Source organism: Rattus norvegicus, chromosome 10, assembly GCF_036323735.1.
Source record: "Rattus norvegicus strain BN/NHsdMcwi chromosome 10, GRCr8, whole genome shotgun sequence".
Taxonomy (NCBI): domain Eukaryota; kingdom Metazoa; phylum Chordata; class Mammalia; order Rodentia; family Muridae; genus Rattus; species Rattus norvegicus.
The window spans coordinates 61,028,548-61,055,569 of NC_086028.1; the positions used below are offsets into that span (position 1 = coordinate 61,028,548).

The 27,022-nt window shown below is 44.0% G+C and overlaps 1 protein-coding gene across 2 annotated transcripts; it reads left to right on the forward strand.

The window, feature by feature from the left end:
* The first annotated feature begins 188 nt into the window (after nucleotides 1–188).
* Crk (CRK proto-oncogene, adaptor protein) lies at nucleotides 189–26,424 on the forward strand. 2 transcript variants are annotated; one of them, XM_006246913.3, is made up of 3 exons: nucleotides 189–649; nucleotides 11,092–11,457; nucleotides 22,865–26,424. In XM_006246913.3, the coding sequence occupies exons 1-3, from the start codon at nucleotides 409–411 to the stop codon at nucleotides 22,870–22,872; spliced, it is 615 nt and encodes a 204-aa protein (XP_006246975.1). In that variant the 5' UTR covers nucleotides 189–408; the 3' UTR covers nucleotides 22,873–26,424. The 2 variants fall into 2 exon arrangements, with proteins under 2 accessions (XP_006246975.1, NP_062175.1); NM_019302.1 differs by having other exon boundaries at nucleotides 370–649; nucleotides 11,092–11,627; nucleotides 22,865–23,128.
* Nucleotides 26,425–27,022: the final 598 nt, after the last annotated feature.

A 27,022-nucleotide genomic window follows, 5' to 3' on the forward strand; every position in this document is an offset into this window, starting at 1 on the left:
CTGTAGGTCCTGGGAGAAAGACCGCCTCTACCAATCTGTCAAACACCAGTTAGTCAAACACCAGTCAGTCTGAAGATTGAGGCTCCGCCCCTTAAACCTAGACTCCGCCTCCCCATCCTCCGCCGTTGGGGTTCTGGACCGGGCGGCGACGCCCATGAGGACGCATGCGCACTGCGGGCCCCAAGGACTCCGTTTCCCTTCTCCCAATGGCGGGCGGCGGTCCCCTTCCCGGCAGCCTCCCTCGGGTAGAGAGCGCGTCATTTCCGGTGGGGAAGGCCCGCGGCTGCCGCCGCCATTTCGGGCGCTGCTGGGAGGCTTACACCGGAGCCGGTCCGCTGGGCGGCGGGCGCCAGGGCTGGAGGGGCGCGCGTGCCGGCGGCGGCCCAGCGTGAAGGCGCGGAGGCGGCCATGGCAGGCAACTTCGACTCGGAGGAGCGGAGTAGCTGGTACTGGGGCCGCTTGAGCCGGCAGGAGGCGGTGGCGCTATTGCAGGGCCAGCGGCACGGGGTTTTCCTGGTGCGGGACTCGAGCACCAGCCCCGGGGACTATGTGCTCAGCGTCTCCGAAAACTCGCGCGTCTCCCACTACATCATCAACAGCAGCGGCCCGCGCCCTCCAGTGCCTCCGTCGCCCGCTCAGCCTCCGCCGGGTGAGGGACAGACGGGCGGGAGGCCCGGGCGGGGGTGAAGGCCCTAGAACCCTGGTCGGCTGCAGGAGGGACGTGGGCAGAGAGGGCTGGAGTGAACCTGGCGGGGGAGCTGCCTTCTGACCAAGCTGGTTCCCACCGATGAGCGGGATTGTGGGGGAGGAGGAGCTGCTCACCGAGGCCTCTGGGTGTGCCTTGGGAGCCGGGGAAGGGGAACTGCTGCGGCCCCGGGGTGGGGCTGGGCGCCAGGGTCAGGCCCAAGGGCAGGGCAGGGCAGGGCCAGGCAACTTGGGGACAAAGAGTTAATGGGGATGTTGCGGGGACATCATTTGGCAGAGATGCCCAGAATGGATCTGCTAATCCTACAAGTGGCTTTTAGGCTTGAAACGTTTCCTGCAGTGTTAGAGCTGGGTTTGGCCATACTCCCCTGGTGGCCTTCGGTAGGAAGTCACCACGTACTTGGCTGGCTGGGAGGGATGGAGACACCCTCAGGAAGCCGGTCAGCTTTTTCCTTTCTTGGGCATTTTTCCAAAATCTTTTTACCGTGCTCTTCCCTTGTGGAAGGTGGTGAACTAAGTGACTTGGTAATAGAAAAAAAGCTTTCTGTGACCAGCCCAGCGTAATTGAAGCCTAGCTGGCAAATTGTGTCCAAGAGGTTTTAAGTGTCCAAAAGACTGCCCGCTGCACGTAGAGTTTCTAGTTTCAAAGTGATTAGTGGAGGAAGGTTTTTTTTTTCCTTTAGGAAATAAACCAAGCATAGGCCAGGGAGAACAACCTTGGAAGTGAATGGAATTTCATTCTTCCTGGGCTTAAACAGTGTCAGTCAACGTACTTCTGGGTCTTTTCTTGCTAAGTTGGTGCTGTGGTCAAAATCTTCCAGGATATGAGAGCAGACCTAGCTGGCAGATACACCAAGAATAATTATCCCGCTGTGTTTTCCTCATCGAGGACCATTGAGTTGTAATTGTCTCAGCTGTATTATTGCAGTTGTCTTGGCAATGTTAAGGAAATTCATGCACTTCGTCCTTGAAGTTTGTGAGATGCACAGTGATTCTGAGATTACTGTTGTCTCTGTGTGTTGGCACCAAGCTTCTTGCTTTCTGGATGTTTGAAGTGCAAGCTTGTTCCTCCTAGAGCTGAGCTAATCTCATGAATGGAGACTCCCTGGTTAGCCGTTTAGTAGACCTCCTTTTAGGATCATCCTAATTTAGACTTACTCCCTTTGGCCACAAATGAGGAGGTAGAGGTGGGATAAACAGTTCTTGGTGTTGGCACACAAGTAAGGGGAAAATTTGAGTACTGAAGTCTTCTTAGTCTTTTTGTGTCTGTTGGTTTAATAATATAAAATCAGATACAACACAATTGCCCTAAACATAGTAAATTCTATTTTTGTGCTATCTGTAAAATAATCTGTTGTTTTGTGTTAAGGGCAGTAGTAAGATGAAATGTTATTGTTGAAATTCAATTCTCAGCCAAGTTTCATAATTCATGCTTTTAATCCCAGCACCTAGGAGGCTGAGGCAAGATTTTACAAGTTCCAGGTCATCTGGGAAACTTAGCAAGATTCTGCCTCAAAATAAAAAGTTATGTTAGGGGGTGTGACTAGGGATATAGTTGAGTGGTAGTTTATTTGCCTGACATTTGGGGAGGCTAGGTTTTATTCCCAATAGCTGGGGGTGAGGGACTCGGTCCTCAGTTTTCTCCTTGTTTGAAAATGTGGGACTAGCATCAGGCAGGCTTGTGGTTTTATATCTCGGTAGCTCCACCTTTTCAAAATAGGTGTTTGGCCTAGGAGAGGAGAAGATTGCCAGTTTGTGGGTTAGGTGTGGAAAGTTCATTGGCTTTGTGGCAATTTGTTCTGTCGTGTTCCCCATTTTCTCTGTAGGACACTCAATTCACTTGCTGTCTTTATGATGGTCACTTAATCGCTGTTCTGCCATCCATTAAACTGTTTTTCTTTTGAAGCCACACAGGAATTACTTGAGTTTTAGAGAGACATATATAATTTTAATAGTTTACACTTATTGACTGACTATTGTATGCTACATGCTTTGCTAAATGTGCCTTATATAATTCACCATCAGTAAAACAATCCAATGAGTGAAATTCTGCAATCTCCATTTATTAAAACATTTTCATTTGGAGGTGGGGAGAAGAACTAGAAATCCAGTAACCTGTAACATTTAGCATATAAACCAGAATTTGAACTAGACAGTGTGACCTGAGAACTGACTATTGTATAATTTTGGTATTCTTTGTTTATTTGCTTTGGAATCCCTGGGGTGCACATAGGGAACTCCATTCTTTTGTTTTGAAACAGGGTTTCACTCTGCAGCCCTAGCTGGTCTGCAACCATATAAACTAGGCTGGCTTTGAACTCAGGAGAATTCTTGCTTCTGCCATCTGAGTGCTCTGAGATCCCGCAGAGTGGCTCAGTAGGCAAAAGCACAGCTTTGCCAGCTTGAGGGTCTTGTTTGATCCTCAATCCCGGGGTTGGATAAGAGAAGGAACACCTCAGAGTTGTCCTGACTTCCACAGACTCACATCAGTCATGCACATACTGTAGTTCTGGCTGGCCTAGAACTGATTACACTTGTGTGCACACACTGTAGAGGCATGTGGGTAAGACAGGCCAGGGATTGTTGCATTATCCCACTTATTTTTTGAGATAGAATCTTTTTGTAGTCCTGACATGGGACTCTCTGTGTAGACCAGGCTAATTTCTTTCTTTTTAAAGATTTATTTATTATGTACAGTGTTTTGCCTACATGACAGAAGAGTGTGCCTAGATCACATTATAGATGGTAGTGAGGCACCATGTGGTTGCTGGGAATTGAACTCAGGACCTTTGGAAGCATAGTCAGTGTGTTCAACCTCTGAGCCATCTCTCCAGCCCCCAAACCAGGCTAATTTCTCCTGCCTTTGTCTCCCTGTTAGGATGAGCCATCGGCCCAGCTCAATGACCCTATTTGAACCTAGCATAGATGTTTAGCTCCCACAGATGATCTAAGCTATGATGATGGCCTAGGAACGTCTTTACTGTGCCCCAGAGCTATAGGGGGAAGTCTGTTGGAGTTTACTGGTCATGTTCTGCAAGGTGGGCTTCAAAGAGAAGACTTGGGAGAATTGATCCACTAATTTCCTCCACTTGAAATGATCGAGGACTAGACTTTGACTGATAGAGGCCTCTAAACTGAATGAGAAGTTGGGATGTACCCAGCTTCTGTCAATTGATAGAATTTTCATTCTAGCAAGAATGAAGGCCCTGGTTTCAATCCCAGGTCACACAGACCAGGCTTAGTGACACAGGCCTGCAATTGTAATCCCAGCATTTAGGAGATAAAGCTAGATTTTCTCAGGCCGGGCGGGGAATTAGAAGCCAAAATCCAAACTTGAATGAAAATACACATGTATAATTTCAAGACTGGGTCTCTAGTTCTGGTTGTGCATTGGTGGTTTGCCTGCATGTATGTTTGTGTCAGGGTATTGGATCCTTGGTACTGGAGTTACAGCCGCTGCTCCCGACTGCTGAACTATCTCTACAGCCCCACCTGCTACTTCTTACTTGTATAACTTTGGACACTTTTTTTAAAAAGTTATTTATTTATGTAAATGAGTACACTGTCACTGTCTTCAGACACATCAGAAGAGGGTATCAGATGGTTGTGAGCCACCATGTGGTTGCTGGGACTTGAACTGTCCACAGAGCTATCTCTCCAGCCCCCAATTTTTGTTTTTTAAAGTTTGCTACAATTTTTTCATTTGTGAAAGTTGGAAAATAGCAATACTTCATAAGGTGAGCTATTGTAATGAGTAAATGGATTCATATGCAATATGTAAGACACTTGAATGTGGCAGGCATATTTCATAAAGACCCAGGTTATAAATTTAATCTTAAGAATATAATGATGTTAGAAGATGATTCAAGTGGAAGGAAAAGCCTCTCAGCTGTGAAAGGTTCTCGACACGCACAATGTGGTTGGTAAACACACAGTGTCTTAGTAATGCTGGGTAGAAAGGGGTAGAGGGCTTGAGGTTGAGAACCTTGGGTCTACAGTGTTTCGATTGCTGTTACTGTTGCCTAGTAGGTGGGTGAGTCTCAGACCTTAACTTGGGCTGGGGATATAGCTTACAGTGTTTGCTTACAAGGTCCTGGCTATGGTCATCTTATCTCATTTTGGAGATGGATGGTCAGGGTATGCTCCAAATGTAATGGTTCCAGGGAAGTTCTTTCTTGATTTTCTTCTTTAATTTTATGTATATGGTTTTTTGCCTACAAGTGTAGATATATGTACATGCAGTGCCTGCTGAGGCCAGAAGAGGGCATTAGACTCTGGAATTGGATTGGTTTTGAGTGCTGAGAACTGAACCCACCTAGGTCCTCTGCAGAGCAGCATGTGCTCTTAACTGCTGAGCCATCGCTCGGCTGCTCTCCAGAGAAGTTCTTTAGTAATCATTGAGAAACTTTATGCAACAACAACAAAAGATGTCCCATGGTAAGATAAAATAAGTTTATTAACTGTAGAACTTGCCACAGCTTTACCACACTCCTGTGAATTGTAAATTTCCTGGAGAGAATTTTGAGTTAATCAGACTATTCTGCTTTCTAGGATTACCGAGATACTGTGGTACCTTCTCTGGCAAAAAGTGTAGTTCAAAGATTTTTGGGTGAAGTAAAATTTTCTTGGGGTTAGGTCTGTAGCGTGTCTGTGCGCCCCTAGGTATGAAGGCTAGAGGTGGGTGTTGGGCTGGCACCTTCCTCTAGCGCTTTCTATTTGTTTCTTTACACACCTGGCTGTCATCAGATGACCAGGCTGGCTAGCCATTAGCCCCTGGGATACCTCAGTGTTCCCTCCCAGTGCTGAGTTTACAGGAGCATGTCATGGAGGAGCATGTCACCAGACTCGGCTTCTCATCGTGAATGGTGGAGATCTAAATGCAGATTCTTGTGCCTGTGCATCAAGCGCCATTCTCTAAGCCATCACCCAGCCTGAAATTGAACATTTATTTCTTAAGGAATTTAGAGGGTCTGTTCTGCCATGTGAGTTCTGGGGATCAGACTAAGACTGTCAGCTTGGTGGCAAATGCTTTTATTTACTGGGCCATCTTACTGACCACCAGCACTTTTAATATAATGACTGTAATTTTTTACTGTTATTCTCAGGGGTGCATGTGCTGAGGTGTGGAGATTAGTGGGAGCTGGGTTCTTTTCCATAGTCATGTGGGCTTCAGAGAGGAGCTCAGATCACCAGGCTTGGATGGCAAGTCCCTGACCTGCTGAGCCAGCTCACTGGCCTCCTTGCCACTGGCTTTTTTGTAAAGCAGAGATTTTGTTGTTTAGGTCTTTGGAGATGGGTGTCACCTTAGACGAGGCTGCTCTTCTTAGATTAGACAGTTCTCTTCATCAGCCACTTCAGAAACTGTTAGATAGGTCTATGACCTGTTTTATAAACTGAGGCACAGAGAAATGAGATACCAGTTTATACAGCCAGTAAATAAGAATCTGATTCTGTCAAACTTTGATCTACAAAGTACCATGCAAATATCCACTGTATTTTTTTTTAAGAAGAGTTTTGTTTGCATAGTCGTTATTCATGTGTTTATTGTTAATATTAGTTACTTTTTGGAAATAGTCTCAGGTAGCCCAGGTGGCTTGGAGCTCCCCTGTGTAGCCAAAGATGATCTTGAACTCTTGATACTCCTGCTTCTACAGCCCAAATACTGGGGTTCATAGGGGGATACATTACTAGCCAGGCTTCCTTAGTCTGCAGAATCCCTTCTTTGCTGGGATTTATTTATGCAGATTCTGTAAATGTCATAGGTAATGGAGGAGGAAGAAAGGATTGGTAATGCGGGGCAGAGGAAGTGCTGTGAGATTTTGGAAAGGTTGATGGTGTAGCAGCTGTTGATCTTGCCAGAAGTAACCAGGCCTAATTTAGCACAGAGCCCTCAGGTGTTATGAGTTCTTTGGAGAATGATACTGTAAAAACTGATGTTGCCTGAGGCCTGAACAGCTTAAAAGTAATTGGTTTTGCAAGTAGTAGAGAAGTACCTACTTAAAATAATCCCAATTGTCTGTTTTTTTTTTTTTTTTTTATGTTTTTACTTAATTATCTTGTTTCTTGTTTCACTATATAGCTTTGGCTGGCCTGGAACTCCATGTGTAACCAGAGTGGCTAGGAAAAAGGACATTTGCTCTGTTTCCGCCCCCTAAGTGCTGTTATTACAGGCACTTACCACCACACCTGGCTAATGTTTAGTTTTTGATATGTTAATTCATAACTGCACACTCAAGCTGGGTCTAGGGATGTAAACCTGTATATAATTCAAGCTTGATAGGCTGAGGCAGGAGGATCACATGTTGAGGATCACATGTCTAGGCTACAGAATAAGTTCAAGCATGATGGGGTGATTTAATAAGGCCCTGCCTCAGAATGAAGCTTGCCTGACATGGGTGAGGACTAGGTTCAGTCCCAGTATCCAAGCACATTCAGAATCCGCCCAGGTTTGATGGAGAGGAGGTGAGGTTTTCCCAGTCCCAGACAGCTGTGAATCTGTAGTTCTGTCTTTTAGACTGACCAAGTAGTATCTCCTTTCTTTCCCTTCCTTCTGCTTCCTGCCTTTGGCTCTTTGTGACTGGGGGTGGGGAGAGGAACCCAAATGCATAGCTGTGGTGAGGTCTGGGCTTATCTGTGACTTAGGTATATTCTTTTCCCTTTTCTTCCCTTCTGGAGTTTGCATCAGTGAGGTTTTCCTGCCCCGTATATCTTACTGCCCACAGATACTGTAATGTTAGCACCAACTAAGAATGATTTACAGGGAAAGTGTGTCAAAGGTCTTGTTGGTTGCTTTGCTTGTGTATTGATAGTTGGGAGTGCCAAAGCAAAACAAAAGCCCAGTGAGCCTGGTTTACACCATGCAGCTTTAGCAGCATTGGAACAAGAAACAACTTATCTTTGGCTATTTAAAAAAAAAAAAAGATTTGTACCAGGTGTGGTGACCCATGCCTTTGGTCCCAGCACTGGAGAGGGAGGAGGATCTCTGAGTTTGAGGCCAACCTGGTCTACAGAGTGAGTCCAGGACTGCCAGAGCTACACAAACACAAACAAACAAATAAACAAATAAATAAATATTTTTTTGTTGTACTCACAACAAAGGTGTTTGCTTTAGTGGTATGTTTGGGTCTCCAGACCCTGCCCTCCTCCCAGCCTCACTTAAGCACATCCCAGCAGTGGGTGAAGAAGAGGTGTGTGTCTGGGGAAGGTGGCCTTCCTTAGAGTACAGGTGCTCTGGAAATGCTCATGCCTTGTCAGAACTGTCTCCTTGTGATTTGCTGTATATCCACAGTTTGCTGTTACTGGTTTTGTTTTGTTGCTGCTGCTGGTTTTTCTAGGAACACAGCTCCCATTGCAATAAAAGCCATGTGGAAAGATGCCTAAGACATGCTGCTTTGCTTCTTGCTCACCAGTTCACACCTTCTTTGTAAGTTGCTAAAAGCTGGGTGTAGAATTTTGTTTTACCATTTCCCTTAATTTCAAAGTTAAACATTTATGTTGATTAAGAATAATCAACGTAGGGGTCAGAGACAGGGCTCTGCAGTTAAGATTGTTTCCTGCTCTTCTACAGGACTTGTTCTGTTTCCAGCAGCCACAGCAGAGGGCTTTCAGCCACCTGTAATTCCAGCTGTTGGTGATCTGATTACTTTTTTTAAAAAAAATTATTTATTTTATATGTAAGTACACTGTAGCTGTCTTCACACACCAGAAGAGTGCATCAGATCTCATTACAGATGGTTGTGAGCCACCATGTGGTTGCTGGGAATTGAACTCAGGACCTCTGGAAGAGCAGAAGAGTAGTCAGTTCTCTTAGCCACTGAGCCATCTGTCCAGCCCTATCTGACCACTTTTGACCTCTGGGAGCACACACACACACACACACACACACACACAATAAGACAATACCTAAATAGTCATAAAAAAATAATATATGGGATTGATGAGATGACTCAGGTAAATAAAAGCGTTTGCCACCAAGTTGGATGGGCTGAATTCAATCACAGACCTACAGGGCGGAAGAAGTGAATCCACTTCTTAAAATTGCCCTCTTACTAACACAAACAAACACAAACACACACATTTAACTTCAGAAAACTTAAGAATCATATGCAGGGACAGTGAGAAGGCTCAGTGGATAAGAGTGCTTGCCAGGCAAGCCTGGTCACCCGAGTTAGCCTTCTAAGTTAAATCCCACGTAACAAAGGCAGATGTGACAGCTCACGCCTGCAGTCCTAGTGCTCCTAAGTGACCTGGAGATAGAGATAAACGAAGCTCCTGGGATTTCAGGGGCCAGAGAGCCTGGGGTATGAAGCACTGCAAAAATAAGAGACTTTGCCTTAGTGAGATAGACAGGAAAAGTCAGCTTCTGTGAGTTGTCCCCTGATTCCACAGACATAAACAAAAAATAAAAAATTAGTAAATTGGCTTGGTACATGCCTTCAATCTCAGTACCTGGGTGTCAGAAACAATTGGATCTCATGATGTTAGCCTGGTCACATAGTAAGTTTCAAGCCAGCCAGGGCTACATAGACCCCATCTCAAAACAAACACTTTTTTTAAAGTAAATATGAAGAAAGTTTGTGTTTCTAATTCAGCACTCAGGAAACCAAGGCAGAAGATCCTTGTGGATTTACGACCAGCCTGGACTACATAGACTGTCTCAACAGAACAGAACAGGAGTAAAAGAGTGGCACTTTATGAACACCTTTTTGTCAGCCAGTTTCAGAAGGGCAACAGGTAGAAGACATTTTGGCAGGTGCACCTTGGTCTGTTGATGGCTAAACATTAGCAAGGCATTCCATGCTGTAGGCCATTTTCTTAGCAGCAAATGCTGTGCCGTGTTCATGCCTCTGTACATTGTGCTTGGAGCTTTCTGGAGCAGGCAGAGCTGACTTTCACAGTTGCTGTCTTCATCTGGAACATGATGAATTAGATTACTGGGGACAGACTGGAATAGGAACAGTTCTTTGTGAAAAGAAGCTGTATTAGGTGGTATTAGTGTTGTCTCAGTAGTTGGGAGGCCAATGCAGGAATATCATAGACTGAAGCCTTCTCTGGCTACATCACAAACCACTTTTCAAAAAATAGCCATTGCAGGGCTGGAGAGATGGCTCCCTGGTTAAGAGCTCTGGGTGCTCTTCCAAAGGACCCAGGTTCAATTCGCAGTACTCACATGGCAGTTTACAACTGTAGTTCCAGTTCTAGGGGATACAACGCCCCCACAGACATACATAGAGACAGAACAGCAGTGGGCTGGTGTATTGGCTCAGTGCGCAAAGTGCTTGCCCCACAAGCCTGGCAATCTGAGTTTGACCTCTGGTGCTCACATAAAACTGGAAGACAAGACTCTGCAAAGTTGTCTCCTGATTACATGCATACATCATGCACACACAAAAATTAAAAATAAAATCTAGCCAGCAGTGGTTCCTCTAGGTTGTAATTCTGTAAAACTGTATAGGTACCTGCATGCACATGCACGTACCTCCAGGTAGACACACATTCATAAAAGTAATTACATCTTTGGGTCTGTGGAGATGACTAAGCAGGAGCGCTTGCTGTTCTTGCAGAGGACCTGAGTTCAGTTCCTTGCACCCACATGGCAGCACACAAAACAATCTATAATTCAAATCTCGGAATCTGATGCCATCTTCCAAGTTGTACGTTTTAGTGATTGTAATCTGTGTACTTAGAGTATCTTTGAAGCTTTTCTTTTGCTGCAGCAGTTGGAGGGACCCAGTAAAAAAGGAGAGTTTGAGGCCAGGCCCACATGCCTTTAATCCCAGTACTTGAGAGGCAGCAACAGGTGGATCTCTGATCTGTGTGAGCCTGGTCTTCAAAGTGAGTTCCAGGCCAGCCAAGGCTAACCAGGGGGTTAGGATAGGGAGCTTGCTGTGTTTCCTGAGGCTGCAGGGCTGTATTTGGTTACTTTCTTTCTAGGGTAGCATCAGAACATGGTGTTGGAGAGTCAAGAAGTGCCTGTGTCACACTCTTTGCAAGCCAAGTGGCCGGGTCCATCATGGCCTTCTCCTATCTCCTCCCCATGGTGATGGGCATCTTGCTTTCCAGGGGATGCTCATTTTACTGTATGTGTATGGGTGTTTTGTCTGTGTGGATGCCTGTGCATCATGTGGGTCATGTGCTGGGAGGGGAGGAATGGGCATTAGATCCTTTGGACTGGGGTTACAGCAGCTGTGAGCCAGTTGGGTCCTCTGTAAGAGGATGCTCAATTTTAAAGGGCGATACCCATTTGGACTGTGAAGAAAGTTTTATTTTTTCAGTATACTTTTTTTTTTTTTTTTTTGTGGTCAGATATTGACTAAATATGTATGAGAAATGCATGAAGTCAACTTCAGTATATCTTCAAATGACACTCTGCTCTGTTTTTTCCAGGAGTGAGTCCCTCCAGGCTCCGAATAGGAGATCAAGAATTTGATTCATTGCCTGCTTTACTGGAATTCTACAAAATACACTATTTGGACACTACAACACTGATAGAACCAGTTTCCAGATCAAGGCAGGGTAGTGGAGTGATTCTCAGGCAGGAGGAGGCAGAGTATGTGCGGGCCCTCTTTGACTTTAATGGGAATGATGAAGAAGATCTTCCCTTTAAGAAAGGAGACATCCTGAGAATCCGGGATAAGCCTGAAGAGCAGTGGTGGAATGCAGAGGACAGCGAAGGAAAGAGGGGGATGATTCCTGTCCCTTACGTGGAGAAGTATAGACCCGCCTCCGCCTCAGTATCGGCTCTGATTGGAGGTAACCAGGAGGGTTCCCACCCACAGCCACTGGGTGGGCCGGAGCCTGGGCCCTATGCCCAACCCAGCGTCAACACTCCGCTCCCTAACCTCCAGAATGGGCCCATTTATGCCAGGGTTATCCAGAAGCGAGTCCCTAATGCCTACGACAAGACAGCCTTGGCTTTGGAGGTACATAATGTGCAAAATGTAGAAAGACGAGATCTGCTACAGGGTCTCCCTTTCAGACCTCTTCCGGCTTTGTAGGAATGCTGATACAGCGCCAGCTTTGTGATGTTGTAGATGTCAAACCATTAAGTACTGACTTTGGCATTTTATGTGGGTTTTCTCTTTTTTAGAGAAAACCTATTTTGCAATGAGTAAATTTAAAACTGTGTAACTGAATGTTCTGATTGATCTACTAAACCTTTGACTAATAACCACCTGATTAGGAATTAACTTGAAGTAATTTTTCTCATCTATATTCCTAACTTCTTTCTTGCTGTTTGCTACTGTCTAAAACAAAATGGGTCCGCCCACAGTAGAGTGTAGTAAGTGGGATGTAGCAGTATACTTAAGTGGGAGTTTTTCATAGGGTTTCCTTTCTGCTTTTTTGAGAGTGGGTGTTTTTATGTAGCTCTGGCTGTCCTGCAATTCACTTTGTAGATCAAGCTGGCCTCAAAGTCACAGAGATCTGCCTGCTTCTGCTTCCTGAGTGCTGGGATGAAAGGTGTGTGCCACCATGCTCAGTCAAAAACTGACTTTATTTTAGTGGATAGTAGATTCCTTACTATTATGTTTGGTATGAATCAAGAAAAGCTGAATGCTAGCCTTCACTAGGCCTTGGTCCCTGCTGTAGGGGACACACACACACACACACACACACACACACACACAAACACACACACACACACACACACACACACACACACACACACACACACACAGAGATATTTGGTGTACAGATGTGAATTTAGCCATAACTAAGAGGGTAAGTTATAAAAAATAGATTTACTTCTCTTTGTTGCTTAGTGTGTTTGAGAAGCCAGTGTTTACAAGAATTATTTTTAACTCAGTCATTCGTGGAAGCCCACTTTGTTATGACCTGGCATTCATTACAGATGTTCTGTGGTTCCTCTTGAGTACTCACAGCTCATCTTCTTACCTGTGTCTTTGCTCCCTCATTACGTGTCAGGAAGAGTAAGTATTCAGGACAAAGGCTGATGCAGAGGTGACCTGCTCTCTCGTATTCCAGAGCCTGCCAACAGACTGGCTTGAGTAGAGAGGGAGCCAGTTCTCATAATTGTGGCCTGAGGTTAGGGGAGCACAGTGGCAGAGGGGAAAGTGCTCTTGTGACTTGGCTCTTCCTTTTCCTTTGGGTTGTGCTCCCACAGTAGGGTAGGAACTGCCTGTAAGTGAGTGGTAGTCCATACAGTGACCTAAGGTGTATTTGAACCAGATTTATTTTTATTTTATGTGATGGGTCTTTTGCCTGCATATGTGTCTGTGTGCCAAATGTCCACAATGGCCAGAAGAGGGCATTGGATGCCTAACAACTGGAGTTATAGACTGCCTTGTGGGTGCTGGCTCTCAAATGCTAGTACTCTGGAAGAGCAGGTCGTGTTCCTAACCACTGAGCAGTCTCACCAGTCCTGAAATTTTTTTCATTTCTAGTCTAATTGAGTTAATTGAGTTTCATAGATTTGATTGAAAACTGCATTATTTATGTGTTTAGATTTTTTTTTTTTTTTTTTTGGAGCTGGGGACCGAACCCAGGGCCTTGCACTTGCTAGGCAAGCGCTCTACCACTGAGCTAAATCCCCAACCGTGTTTAGATTTTTTGAAGCAGGGTCTAACTGTAACTTTGCTGTCTGCCCTGAACTCACTATGTAGACTTGAGCTCACAGAGAGGGTGCTGGGGGTAAAGGCATGTACCACCACACCCAGCTTAAAAAAAACTGTATTTTTCAAATGTTTTGCTTTGTGATATGGGGACTCACTATGTAGCCCAGGCTGTCTTCAAATTCTTGATACTCCTGCAGAAGCCCTCAAGTGTTAGAATTACAGGCTGAAGCTTTGTATTTTTTTGAGATTGTCCTAACTTGTCTTGGCTTTGAGAAGTAAACTGTGTGCTATCTGGGTCACACTGCCTGGCAGATGAAGAAAGCAAGTTTCAGGCTAATGTGGGGTGAGGGGATGATGCCTTTACCTAACAGTGCTATGTACACTGTGGGTGGGCTGTTGACATTGACTGCAGACCTTACTAACAGTGGACTTGGGTGGGACGCAGCATTCCTGGCACAGGTCACTGCACGAGCAGGCGAGGAGAGGAGTCAGTCAGTTCTACCTCAGCTTTGAATTTCTTGGCCAGTTTTTTTTTTTTTTAAAGATTTATTTGACCCGTATAAATGTTTTACCCATTTGTATCGGGTCAGAACTGGAGTTATGGATGGTTGTGAGTCCTGGGAACCGAATCTGGGTCCTCTTTGCAAGAACAGCACATAAACGTAGCTGCTGTACCATCTCTCTAGCCCAAAGTGATTCTTTTTAAGGATGTCTGATGATTAGAGGCATCAATGGTTGAACTGCTTTCTCTGTTTTGAAATACTATACAAATCTTGCCTCCCAAATTTGGGGGTTAAATGTGGTTTGGTTTTGTTTTGTTTTGTTTTAAGATTTATTTTATGTGAGTACACCAGGAGAGGGCATCAGATCTCATTACAGATGGTTGTGAGCCACCATGTGGTTGCTGGGAATTGAACTCAGGACCTCTGGAAGAGCAGTCAGTGCTCTTAACCGCTCCAGCCCCCATCCCTGATTTTTAAGACAGAATCTTGGTATGTAGCCCAGGCTGACTCATACTAGTGCAGAGTAGAGGGATGCATTGCCACATTGTTGATAAATCTCAACTTGTACGGGTAGATACTAAAGCTTATTTTATGCCTCTATAGACTGTCCAGAACAATGGTGTTTTCTTTAAATGGACTAATTTTGTAGTCTCCATATTCTGATTTAGCCTGATAAGGCTTGAGATGACTTGGATATAGTTTCATACTTGAAGACCATTTTAAAAGGGAAGATCTTACTGTGTACCTCTGACTGGTCAGTGATTTGTTATGCAGACTAAGCCTGCCTTTGACTTATAGAGATGATCTCACTACTGTTGCTTCCTTAGGGCACCATGTTCAGTGTGAACCTGCTTTTCTTGGGACAGATGAGAAAGATAAAAGTGTGCCATAGAGTGGCTATTGGCCTAACTCTGCATCTCTGATTGGGCCCAAATTGATGGTACCTTTTGATTTGTTCATCCCTGTGATGTTTGAGATTATGAAGAGCAGGCCTGTGGTATATCTCTAATTGGCGTTTTTCTGAAACTCTAGCAATAGGTTTCTGGTCATGGAGACAGGCGTTTCAGTTTCTTCTCACCCTCCTCCTCTAGACTCTGGACAGTATTTGAGGCCCTGGAAAGAAGGGCTTGGGTAGGAGTGGTGTCTGGGGTTCAATGGTAGAGCATTTTTGTATGGTATGTACCAGGTGCACACACACACAGGATTTTGGAAATATCGAATCTACTTTTTTGAGATGAGATTTTTTTTTTAATTTTTTTTTAAGATTTATTTGTTTATTATGTATAAGTACACCGTCCGGAGCTGTCCTCAGACACACCAGAAGAGAACATCAGGTCTCATTACAGATGGTTGTGAGCCACCATGTGGTTGCTGGGATTTGAACTCAGGACCTCTGGAAGAGCAGTCAGTGCTCTTAACCCCTGAGCCATCTCTCCAGCCCTTGAGATGAGATTTTAATAAATCATAGCCTGATGTTGACATCAGCTGGCCTTGAACAATACTTCCTCCTTGACTCTTAAATACTTTTTGTTGTTTTTCTTGTTTTGTTTTTTAATTTCAGGTTCTTTTTTCTTGTTAATTTAGAGTCTAAGCAGAGGGCATGTACTGCCTAGGTATAAACGTAGTCCTCAAATGCTGAGATTACAAACCTGTCGCCGTGCTTGGATTCAGTCTTAAGTATTTGTATCCTAATAACTTAATGGCTGTTTTTAAAAACAATAAATGTAATTAAAAGTAAATATTTTTAGTTCAGCATTAAATAACTGTCATAACTTGTCTAATGAGATGTGTTCATCTGTGAGACATCTCCTGGTTTTTAGACTTTGGGGGTCAGTTGAACTTTTACTCTTTTTTCTCACTTTGTGTTTGGGTTTGTGAGTTACATACTCGTCATACCAGGAACATACAAAAACATACATACAAAAATGTCTGTGCTTATATTCACATCCTATGTCTACTCTTGTTTTCTTTGTTGTACATTTAAAAGATTACATTTATGTATTTATTTTGGGGAACACATACATGTAGTGACTTTGTATGTGGAGGTCACGCAGCTTGTGGGAGCAGTCCTCTTCTACCACATGGGGATCAGACACTAAACTCATTGGCTTGGTGGCAAGTGCCTTTCCCCATTGAGCCATCTGTCCAGACCTTGGTATTGAGACTGGATCTTAGGTAATGTAGTCCATTCTGTTCTCCATTTCCTTGTGTAGTGAAGATGGTCTCGAGCCTGATCCTCCTGCCTCCGTCTCCCAAGTCATTTTTCATTACAAACTTCTACAACCCAACTTTATGAACATGACATCTTTCAAGTATCTGTAGTGTGACCTAATGTCCAAACTGAACTTCCTCAAGCCTACTAACTCAATACAAATCAAGTATCACTGTGTTTCTCTCAGCATCTTAAATACTTCCTGGCACTTCTGTGTAAGTTGTGCCATGCCTCTGGCACACTTTTAAGACTTTAAAATATCTCATAATATTAATTTTTAGAAAAACATTTTTTGCAGTACAAGGATTAAAATCCAGGCCTTTCATGGATTCTAAGCAAGTGCTCTACCATTGCACTACCCTCTCTTCCACCCCCTCCCAGGAAATTCCATTTGTTGAGCTTTTGAGAAAGTGGGGATTTGGGTTGGGGATTTAGCTCAGCGGTAGAGCGCTTGCCTAGCAGGCGCAAGGCCCTGGGTTCGATCCCCAGCTCCGGGAAAAAAAAAAAAAAAAAAGAGAGAAAGTGGGGATTTGTCTTTGAGACAGGATCTCACTGTATAGCCCTGGCTTAGAACTTACTATGTAGACCAACCTGGTTTTAAATTCCAAGAGATCTGCCTGTCTCTGCTGCCGAAGTTCTGGGATTAAAGGTATGTGCCACCATGCCCAGCTCCCAGCTGTGTGTTTTATTTGTTTCTTTGTTCTTAATATATATGATGAGCTCATTGCAGCTATCTTCAGACACACCAGAAGAAGGCGTTAGATCCCATTACAGTTGGTTGTGAGCCACCATGTATGTGGTTGCTGGGAATTGAACTCAGGACCTCTAGAAGAGCAGTCCGTACTGCTGCTGAGCCATCTCTCCAGCCTCTAGCCTTTTCTTTTTGAGGCAGGACCTTACACTTTTAGCCCAGACTTGCCTCAAACTCAAGACAATCTCTTTCTATCTCAGCCTCCCAGGATTAAAGGTGTATACCACCTAACTAACCTCTCCTTTTACTTGGCTTTTGGGAATTGAACTCAGGTCTTAAAGGTTTTGAAACAAGTTCTCTTTCCATCTTGCTAGCTCACTAATAGCTTTAATGAAACACACCAGGGTCCACTTGTCTTGTTTATAACTGCCTTTGGTTACAGTGGCAGAGTGGAGTGCTTATGAATAGAGACCATATAGCCCTCAAATCCCTGCAGAACAGCATGGAGAAGACTGACTCCACAAAGTCGTCCTCTAAGCTCTGCAGCAGACACAGACACAGTAACAAGCAGACTCTTGATAAGAAAGCAAACCAGACTTGATTCAGAAGTAGTAGTTTGCTGATTCCCGCTGGAGGGTGCTAAAGAGTTTCCTTAACTTCTCCCCAGACAAACCTTGAGATAGTTTTTGCCTTTGTTAAGTTGAAAAATGTTTTGGACAGGCCCGGGGAGGTGGCTCAGTTGTCTTGCCACACAAAGACTTTATCTGGGTGTGGATCCCTGGCACCCACAGACAGAGGGAGGAGCAACAGCATGTACTTCTAATTCAGCCCTCTATGAGGCAGACAGTCCCTGGAGTCCACCGGACAGCTAGACCTCTGGATTCAATGAGAATCACTGTCTCAAAAATATTGCTGGGCTGGTGGAATGACTACAGGTAAGGATGCTTGCCGTTGAAGCCTTGAGATCTGAGTTCCATCCTGGAAACCCATGGTAGGAAGAGAAACCAGACTCTACATGCGTATGCATCCATATATGCACAAATAGTAAATATGAAGAGCTTATTTTAAAAGATAAGTGAAGACTTAGGACAGGAAAACACCTGCTGTGAACCTCTGGGCTCCCAAGCATGCACACACAGCCATTGTTTCCTGTCACTTGTTCCTTTTCCCTGACTTTCTGTGCCTGTGCAGTGTGTACTAACTGCTCAGAGCTCACTGGAGTCCTGCAGATCTGGATCAGAAGGGAAGCTGATGTGGTTGCTGTCTTTTCTGATAATAGGGACAAAATGTAGAAAAGTAGTCACCTGGGGATATGCCCACAAAGGCGCTTACAGTTCCCTGATTGCCTCCTGTTGGGTAAATTTCAGAACTTAATGCCATTGGGTTCCAGTTTCTCTTTCATTATTGCTAAAACTTCCTGGGGAAGATAGCTGGGTATTGTTATATTCCTGGATCATTCTAGGTTTGATAATGTCTTCACTAGGGTCACAGTTACTTCAGCAGTTGTACAGAGCCAGAAATCATACCAGTTAGTTTCCTGGGAGCCAGTAACCCTATTTAGACCCCTTTATAGATTGTTTGATGCCTCATACTCAGGCTTGCTCCTGAGGATGTTACAGGATCTGTCAGGAGGATGAGGACCAGATGGAGCAACAACAGTGGTAGAAGAAGTGTTGGAACTTGTAACACCAGGGAAGCTTCCATGTCAAAGGCCAAGCTAAGTTACACAGCAAGACCCTGTTTCGCACTTCGTCCTTTACTGTCTCTCCTTTAGAGGAAGGAGGAAGTGAAGAAAGCTAAGTTGACCTATAAAGTCAACACTTGTGAAACCAAGAAGGATTACTGTGAGGTCATGGCCAGTTTAAAATAATGTGTAGCTAATAGCACCAGGCCAGCTAAGATTATAAACTAAGACTCTATCTTAGGGGAAAAAATCACCCAAAGTTCTGGTGGTGCTCACCTGTTATCCTAGTACTTGGAAGTTAGAAGCAGGAGGATCAGAAGTTAAATAAAGGTCGTCTTCAACTAAGAGTTCTTGAGAGTCTTGATAGTAGGTTTTAAGGTCTTTTTTCTTTATTATTTATTTTTATTTAATGTTGAGAATAGGATCTCCCTGCAGCCCAGGCTGGCCTCAAGGTCCTTCGATCAACTTTGAGAATTCTTTTTTAAAATAAGATTTATTTTATGTATGTGAGTACACAGTTGCTGTCTTCAGACATACCACTCAGCAGTTAAGAGCTGCTCTTCCAGAGGTCCTGAGTTCAGGGCTGGAGAATTTTCTTAAGAATCTTAAGATGTACCATGTACCCCAACTGCTTCTTTTTGTCTACGTATACTCATTTAAAATTTGAAATGATGGGTAGAGAGATGGCTCAGCAGTTAAGAGCATTGGCTGCTCTTCCAGAGGACCTGGGTTCAATTCCCAGTACCGACATGGCAACTCACAATTGTCTGTCACGCTAGTTCCAGGGCATCCAACACTCTTACACAGACACATGCAGGCAAAACATCAATGCACATAAAAATAAATTAACTAGGGCATGGTGTTGCATGCCTTTAGTCCCAGCACTCAGGGGGCACAGGTAGGCAGATCTACATGAAGTCAAGGCCAGTGTGGTCTACAGTTGAGTTCCAGGACAGCCAGGATGCTACAGAGAAACAAGTCTTGTGTTTGTGTTATGGCATATATCCATGATTTGAGCAGGCAGAGAAGGATAATGTACAGATTTAGCTGGGTCAACAAAGCAAGTACCAGGCCCTCTGAGAATCAGTAGTGAAACCTCAAAGTCTTTGTAGCACCTCTGGGGCAGATACATCTGCTCTACTGGCACAGCCCTTTATCCTGGAACTTGTTGGGAGCAGAGGTAGGAGGAACTCTGAGTTAGAGGGCAGCCTTATGTAGAGAATTCCAAGCCAGTGAGCCAGGCCTTCATAGTAACAGCAGTTTCAAACGGACAAAAATAAAATAAAGTAGTACAAAGTGGGATAAGGTACTGCACACAGGCAGTCCAGCATTGAGAGGCATGCCAGTTCACCTTCAGCTGTGTGAGTGCACAGTCAGCCTACATCACTGTCAGGAAACTAGAATAAAGCAAGCGTAAAGCGTCTGACCTCCCTCTTTTGTCTGACCTTTAAAACCATGCTTTAGTGAGTTGATGTTTAACAGGAGGAAGGACATACATCTGGCTTTCTGAAATAGCAAGAGCTGTTCTCGATTTGATGCTCCAGAATTAAGTTACCCTTTCCCCCAAATTGTTGGGAAACTTGTCTCATGAGGCTTCAGTGACAACTCTGCTCTTTTACGGTTAGTCATATTCTCTGGCTTTTGTCCTTGACCTCAAGAACCCCTAAGTACTTTGAACATTTCAAGAGGACAACCCCACGAGGCACAAGGGGTTATTAATTTTAATGTCTTTTAAAGTATGTAGTTGAAGGCCACCTTAGGGAGTTTTGTTAGCCCAGCTGACTGCTTACCTGTCCTCATAGATCCATTTAAAAATTAGTCATCTTTTTCTTTTAGCTCCTGATGGCTTGATCTCTACTAGGAACTTATGTGTTTAAAAAGCAAATTTTATATTTAAGATTATGATACTGTTCTTGAGTCTCCTTTATAGCAGGAGAATCTATATCTTTTCTTTGTGAGAGGGTTTCTCTCTGTAGTAGCCCTGGGTTTTCTAGAACTCACTCTAATCCTACCTGGCTTCAAACTCAGCTCTGCCTGCCTCTGACTTGCTGGGATTAAAGGTGTGTGCCACACCTTGAGACTCTCTATCTAAGGCTCTAAGGCCAGACTTAGTAGCAAACACCTTTCACCCCAGTATTGGTGGCAGATGCGGACAGTTCTCTGTGAAATTGAGGCTAACCAGAACTACATAGGAGACCCTGCCTCAAAATAAAGCAAAACCACCCACATACAAGAATAAAGAACAGGGAGAGAAAAGATGTCTTTGGTTTGTCCAAGGTTTGCTGTACGGTTCACACAATTCTATTCTAGTAGCTTCTGGCCTTACAGGAACACCCATTTTCTTTAAAGGGGAAAAAGCCTGATGACAAGTGGGCTGATGTAAGATCAAGGAAGAGCTAAGTAGTATGTTGACTGATAGCCCTCCCACTTTTTCCTGAGGTGTAAAGTCATTTGTTAACATACAAGGCTTAAGGACTGGGAGGGATGACTCAGCGGTTAAGAGCACTGACTGTTCTTCCAGAGGTTCTGAGTTCAATTCCCAGCAACCACATGGTGGCTCACAACCATCTGTAATGGGATCTGATGCCTTCTTCTGGTGTGTCTGAAGACATACAGAAAATAAAAACATACAAAACTTAAACAGGCGGTACAGTTGAGTTTACAGGCATGGAATGTGTGTGATGATCATGAAGCTCAAGGTGTCAAATATTTTACCTCTTCAGAATGCTCCCTGTGTCCTTTGTTGAGGGCCATGTGCGTGCCATATTGTGGAGCTGCACCCCAGCCCATTACTTTCACTTTGATGTCTTGGGTCCTTGAGGACTATATACCAACCTGCTGTCACCAGAGTCTACAACCTTGGCTGTTAGGATGAGCTGAATGGTTGCTAGCAGTGAATTGCACCTGATGTGTGTACACTGCAGGGTGCAGGCCTGGTGGTGGTCTGCAGTCCTCTCCTGCCTTTTCCTAGGTGGCCCTGGCCCTCATAGTAGTGGCAGGTGGAGCTGCTGACTTTTTTCATCCTCTGTATCTTACCCTTTATTTCCCTTACTCCCCTCTGGTCTGCTCTGTTTTTCTGATGTCTAAACAACCACATCAGTCCTTTGTGGTTTTCAGATTTTCCCTTGGGGAAATTACAGACAGACCAGTGAGCAAGAATTTTCCCTGTTTGTGAGATCAGACTGGTTCTGTAGAAGACCCTGGGCTTCACTGAGTTGGCATTGGCCAGTGACTCCAAGAGATTTTGAGAGTCTCTGATTAGCTGTGTGAATATCATAATTGTCCTAACCCTCCACTTTTTCTATAAAATCAAAATTGTTATCCTGGAGATTTATTGTGAGAATTAGAAATTAAGATCTATAGAAGGGGCTAGAGAGATGGCTCAGCGGTTAAGAGCACTGACTGCTCTTCCAGAGGACCTGAGTTCAATTCCCAGCAACCACATGGTGGCTCATAGCCATCTGTAATGAGATCTGATACCCTCTTCTGGTTGTCCGAAGATAGTGACAGTGTCATATACGTTAAATAAATAAATAAATCTTAAAAAAATCTATAGAATACCCCAAATACACTCAAGAGACATGAACAGTTCTATGTAAAACTCAAGTGACAAGCAAGGAGCGGTCATCTTGCTTTTTTTTTTTTTTTTTTTTAATTTATATGAGTACACTGTCGCTGTCTTCAGACACCCCAGAAGAGGGCATCGGATTCCATTACAGATGCTTGTGAGCCACCATGTGGGTGCTCGGAAGAGCAGTCAGTACTCTGAACCGTTGAGCCATCTCTCTAGTCCCAGTCATCTTGCTTTTTATTTGATTTCACAAGGGACATTTTATAAGTGGAAGCAGTGATATAGTTGGCTGGTAATACCTACAGTAGTTAGTGGATTTTTCCTCCTTTGTCCCCAGTTGGATTATAAATATGTGCCAGTTTAAGGAACAGCAAGTCAGTTACTAGATGTGAGAGGTACCATTTGTGGGGAACTGGGAGGCTTTGGAGTTCTGGCCTGTACCTTCTCATAGATGCTTGGCTTTGGCTGAGAAGCAGTAGCGCCTGAAGTCAGCTTGCTGTGGTTGCCCTCTGCTGTGCAAGCAGTGCATGCCCTAGGGTAGGGCTGGGCCATGCTGCCACATATGCCAAAGAGGGCTAGGCTTTATCCCCTAAGACGTGGGTGGGGCAGGGTTGCTGAGGATATAGAACAGAGAAAATTATTAGCTCATCTAGACACGCTGAGGTTTGCAGAGGTACCATCTTCTAGGATCCTTTTTCTGTAATCTCAGTGTCTTTCTTCATTGCTAACAGCACTCCATCTTTTTGCCTGCATTAACCACAAGTTAACCAGTCTGGTTGCTGGGGCGGGGAGGTAGTGAGTAGCCATTTCTATAACATCAGCCCTAGAGCAATCACACGGGCAGGGTATGCCTAACAGAATGGAGATTTTCACCTTGCATTCTTAACTGGAAATAAAGTGCTCTCCTTGTTCTTGTCCTGCAGGTCGGTGAGCTGGTAAAGGTTACGAAGATTAATGTGAGTGGTCAGTGGGAAGGGGAGTGTAATGGCAAACGAGGTCACTTCCCATTCACACATGTCCGTCTGCTGGATCAACAGAATCCCGAGGAGGACTTCAGCTGAGTATAGTTCCACACTTTGCTGACAGATGAGAACAATCTGTTTCCACCCCCAATTGCCGTCTATACAATTTTCTTACAGGTGTCAAAGCAGTCTAGTTTATATAAGCATCCTGTTGCCTGTGATCTTAAGACTGAATTACTCCAGTTTCAACTTGTATTTACCATATCCAGGGTACGAAGCCAGAGGGCTTGTGTGGTTAACTTCTGAGCTGGCAGTTTTAGGTTGTAGTGGCCGTGCCTGTATGAGAAGACGTAAATACATTGCCTCCTTTCTCTTGGGCAAAACAGATCAACCTGTGGAAAGCTGATGGGCAGGAAAAGAATGTTACACACTGCTGACCCTGATTTCTTCAGAGGTTCTGTTTTTATTCTGAATCCATGGTGTCAAACGGCAGCAGACTGTCCCCCACTCCTATGAAGTAACCATGCACTGTGTGAATATTACCCAGTGGGATGGCATTTGTGTTTATGGACCATGACCAGTGTATGACTCATTCTGACATTTCAAATCCTGAGGATTCTGAGAACACTACTAGAGGCATTTGTCTTCCTTGGATTTTTTTTCTTGGATTCTTTCCTTGTTATTCTCCTCCCCTGTACCTGTAAGTGGCTTGATTCTTAGGATAGTGTATATCTTCATTCCAGATGAGAAGCAGGATGTGCAGAGCACTTTATTCAGTGCATAGCTTTAAGCCAGTATTGGATTCACTCAGTGGATAAACTCCCAGCTCTCTGCCTTCCTCCAAGGGGGCATCGTAGGTTCACACTGCTACCACAGCCTAAGACTCTCCTTACTGATGGGGCGGATCTGGCAGGGCCATTTTTCCTGATTGCTTGTCCTAATGGGATGCTTAGAGTTCTCAGATTCTACTTGGAGTGGAAGGACCAATCACTTACTTATCCTATAGAAGGTATCAAGGGCCAAACTTTGCCCTCTGCATCATGTGTAAGTTGTATAAAAGGCAGGTTAGAATTCTGTGCATTTGGGGTAGGATTGGTACTTTAAAAACTGTTCCGGTCATAAATTATGTGTCATTTTACATGGCCAAAATAGTATATTATATTGCCTTCATTTGGCTTCTCCTTTGTCCACATTTAGTTTACAAGCCCCTTAAAGTATAGAATGATTTATATGGGGTCAGATGCTCCAGAGACAGGCCTCTGAGGCCACAAATTATAGGATTTCTTTGGACTGTAACATGAGACTTTCAGGTGACGAAGACACTTGCTGGTCTCTGGTGTAGGTGACCAATAGAAACACCTTATTCTTCGCTTTGAACCTCATTTTAGAAAAATATTTACCTTCTTACATTAGGTTAACTTGATGAATTTGTATTCATTGAACATACACCAAATCATGTAATTGCAGTGACAAGCGCATTGCTTAGCACGTGTGTGTGTGTGTAGAAAATTTTGTATGGAAGAACGAGCAGAGTGCAGAAGCTTGTTAATGGCCCAGGGACACCAGTTGGCCTAGGATAGCAGACATTAAATTACCACAGGCAGACTCAATGAGATGATGCTAATTTAATACACTTTTACCTCACTCTAAGGTAAATGCTTGATAACAACAGTGATACTCACCTTTGGAGATGTTGGCCCAGTGCGGAGCTCATAATAGGTGCTCATTGATACTGAATGGACAGATTTGTAGCACATGACATATGCCACCTGACTGCTTGTTTCAGTTTTCAGTTAGCATGGATTCTGTAAATCCAAATGCACATTAAATCCTGTTCCTAAGCCAGGTGTGGTGGCCAGCGCCTTTCGTCCCAGCCCTTGGGAGACAAAGGCAAGTGGCCCTCTGCGCTCAAGACCAGCCTGGTCCACAGAGCTGCTTCCAGGGCACTCGGAGTTACACAGTGAGACCTTGTTTCAAAAACTGAAAATAAATTAAAAAAATCTGTTCCTGAAATTACGGCATCTAAAACATTTGTCACAGCTGATTTGAATGTTGTGTTTTCTTTTGCCTTTGCCTGTGATGCTGGCTTGTATTGTCTCTTCGGTATGTGTGTGGTGATGGGCATGCAGCTCTACGTGAACCATAAGGACCCCTCGGTGATTAGCTGCTCAGAGCCGTTACGTGAACGGTTTGGTTGGATTTGGCTGGGTGTAGCAGTTACTGAACCTCGAGATCAAAGGACTTCTTACAAACATCTCCCGAACAGCAAGTGCCGTAACCCTAGTCGGATGCATAAGTGCATTGTCACAGAGCAAAGTGAACTGAAATCGGCTGCTATGTTTTATATAATCACTTCTGCAAGAGCCCATTTTTGGATACTAATATTTGACATGGTTAATTCTTATTAATTTGTTGGAATTGTTTATTAATAATACAAATAGGTAATTTTAATTTTCCACAAGTAACATTTCACTATTAATGGTTTGAAATGGGTGATAAGCAAACCAATTTGAAATAAAATATGAACATGTGCCATTGTATTATAACACTATACACTTTCTTGACAGTTTAAGTAAATTTTAAAAAAACGTTTTTTTTTTTTTTTTGTAGCATGTATTGTATATGTTTATAGTATATGTAGTAAATAAAAGTATGGCCAAATGTTTGGCTTGGTGATCTTTTGGAGAAAGTAATCTTGGAATATTTTTCACAAAAGTGAGTTTTTGTGTTTTAAGGAATAGAAGGTGTGTATCTCAACTGTCCGTTAGTAGTCATGTAAACTGTTACATACATGGTGGGCATGCTATGGGATCGCTGGGAAGTATGACACTACTGTGAGGGGACATGACGAGAGTCATATATACGGAATATAAAGGAAGCATGTTGTGAACAGAGAACACCAGACTTGCCTGGAATGGGTCTCTGTGAGTGTAAGATGATGACTGTGTGATAGGGAATTCTGTAAACTTTAGACAGCAGGGTGTTAGAATGCTGGTGTAGACACGCCATTAATTTCTCCTTTTTAACATAAGTTGCAAATGCTCAGGGAAAGTTAGAGGGGTAAGAACAGCAGGAGAGATGGAACATTTCTGTATGTTCGTGCCGCCATCCCCAGTGTGGGTGTGTGCTCCACACTGACACTTAACTCTAGTATTGGGAGTATGGTGGACGTTCAAAGTACTGTGGCCTGTACCAATAATCATTCCGGTACTTCTGAAGCTGTGGGATTCCTTGAACCCAGGAGCTCAAGATCAGCTTGGGAACTTAGCAAGACCCCTCTCTACTAAATACCTAACAGACAAATTTTATCTATTATTGCCTATATGATACTCTGCCTTAGTCTCAAACCCAACCTCATAGTTGCTGCCATAGATGTAGACATATATTAGTGTAGAGCTGAGTAAAGCTGACACCTCTGGGGGATCCAACTGTTGCTATATGCAAGGTTGACAGCAAGGTGGAAAGTGTATTCCAGCTTTTGACAATAAAATAAACTGTCCAACGTTTGTTTTCTATGTTAATGATGGGTTCCTTTATGTATCTCTGTGTTTATACACCCAGCTCTCTCAGGAAACTTGATGTGAGATGGTACCTGCGCAGGAGAAAATGTGGGAAGAGGGTGGGAGCTGTGGCAGCCCTGCCACCACGCATCCTGAAGGAACGGGAGCCAGGATCACTCACTCATCCTCTCCAGCCAGTCTCCTCCAGCTCTCCTCATGGTCCACTCCACTCCCTGTCCTCACATGCACACACTCTTAACTTGTACTCTTGATTTCAATTTAAATGCCCTTAGAGATGTCCTCAAATTCCAAATCCTATTACCTTCATGGTGCTCCTTTCAAATGGTACTTCCCCAAACCCTACAAGACAGGGTGCCTCTGGGCTGGAGGGATGGCTCAGTGGTTAAGAGCACTGACTGCTCTTCCAGAGGTCCTGAGTTCAGTTCCCAGCAACCACATGGTGGCTCACAACCATCTGTAATGAGATCTGATGCCCTCTTCTGGCCTGCAGTCACATGCAGGCAGAATGCTGTACATAAAATAAATAAATCTTAAAAAAAGAAAAAAAAAAAAAAAAGACAGGGTGCCTCTGTAGCTCTGGCTGTCCTGGAAATGGCTC

Excerpts from the sequence above, each read along its gene's own strand:
- Crk (NM_019302.1), top strand. The coding sequence starts at position 409 with ATGGCAGGCAACTTCGACTCGGAGGAGCGGAGTAGCTGGTACTGGGGC. Across the intron at positions 650-11,091 it reads GCCCGCTCAGCCTCCGCCGG|GAGTGAGTCCCTCCAGGCTC; the intron begins GTGAGGGACAGA and ends TGTTTTTTCCAG. Across the intron at positions 11,628-22,864 it reads AGACAGCCTTGGCTTTGGAG|GTCGGTGAGCTGGTAAAGGT; the intron begins GTACATAATGTG and ends CTTGTCCTGCAG.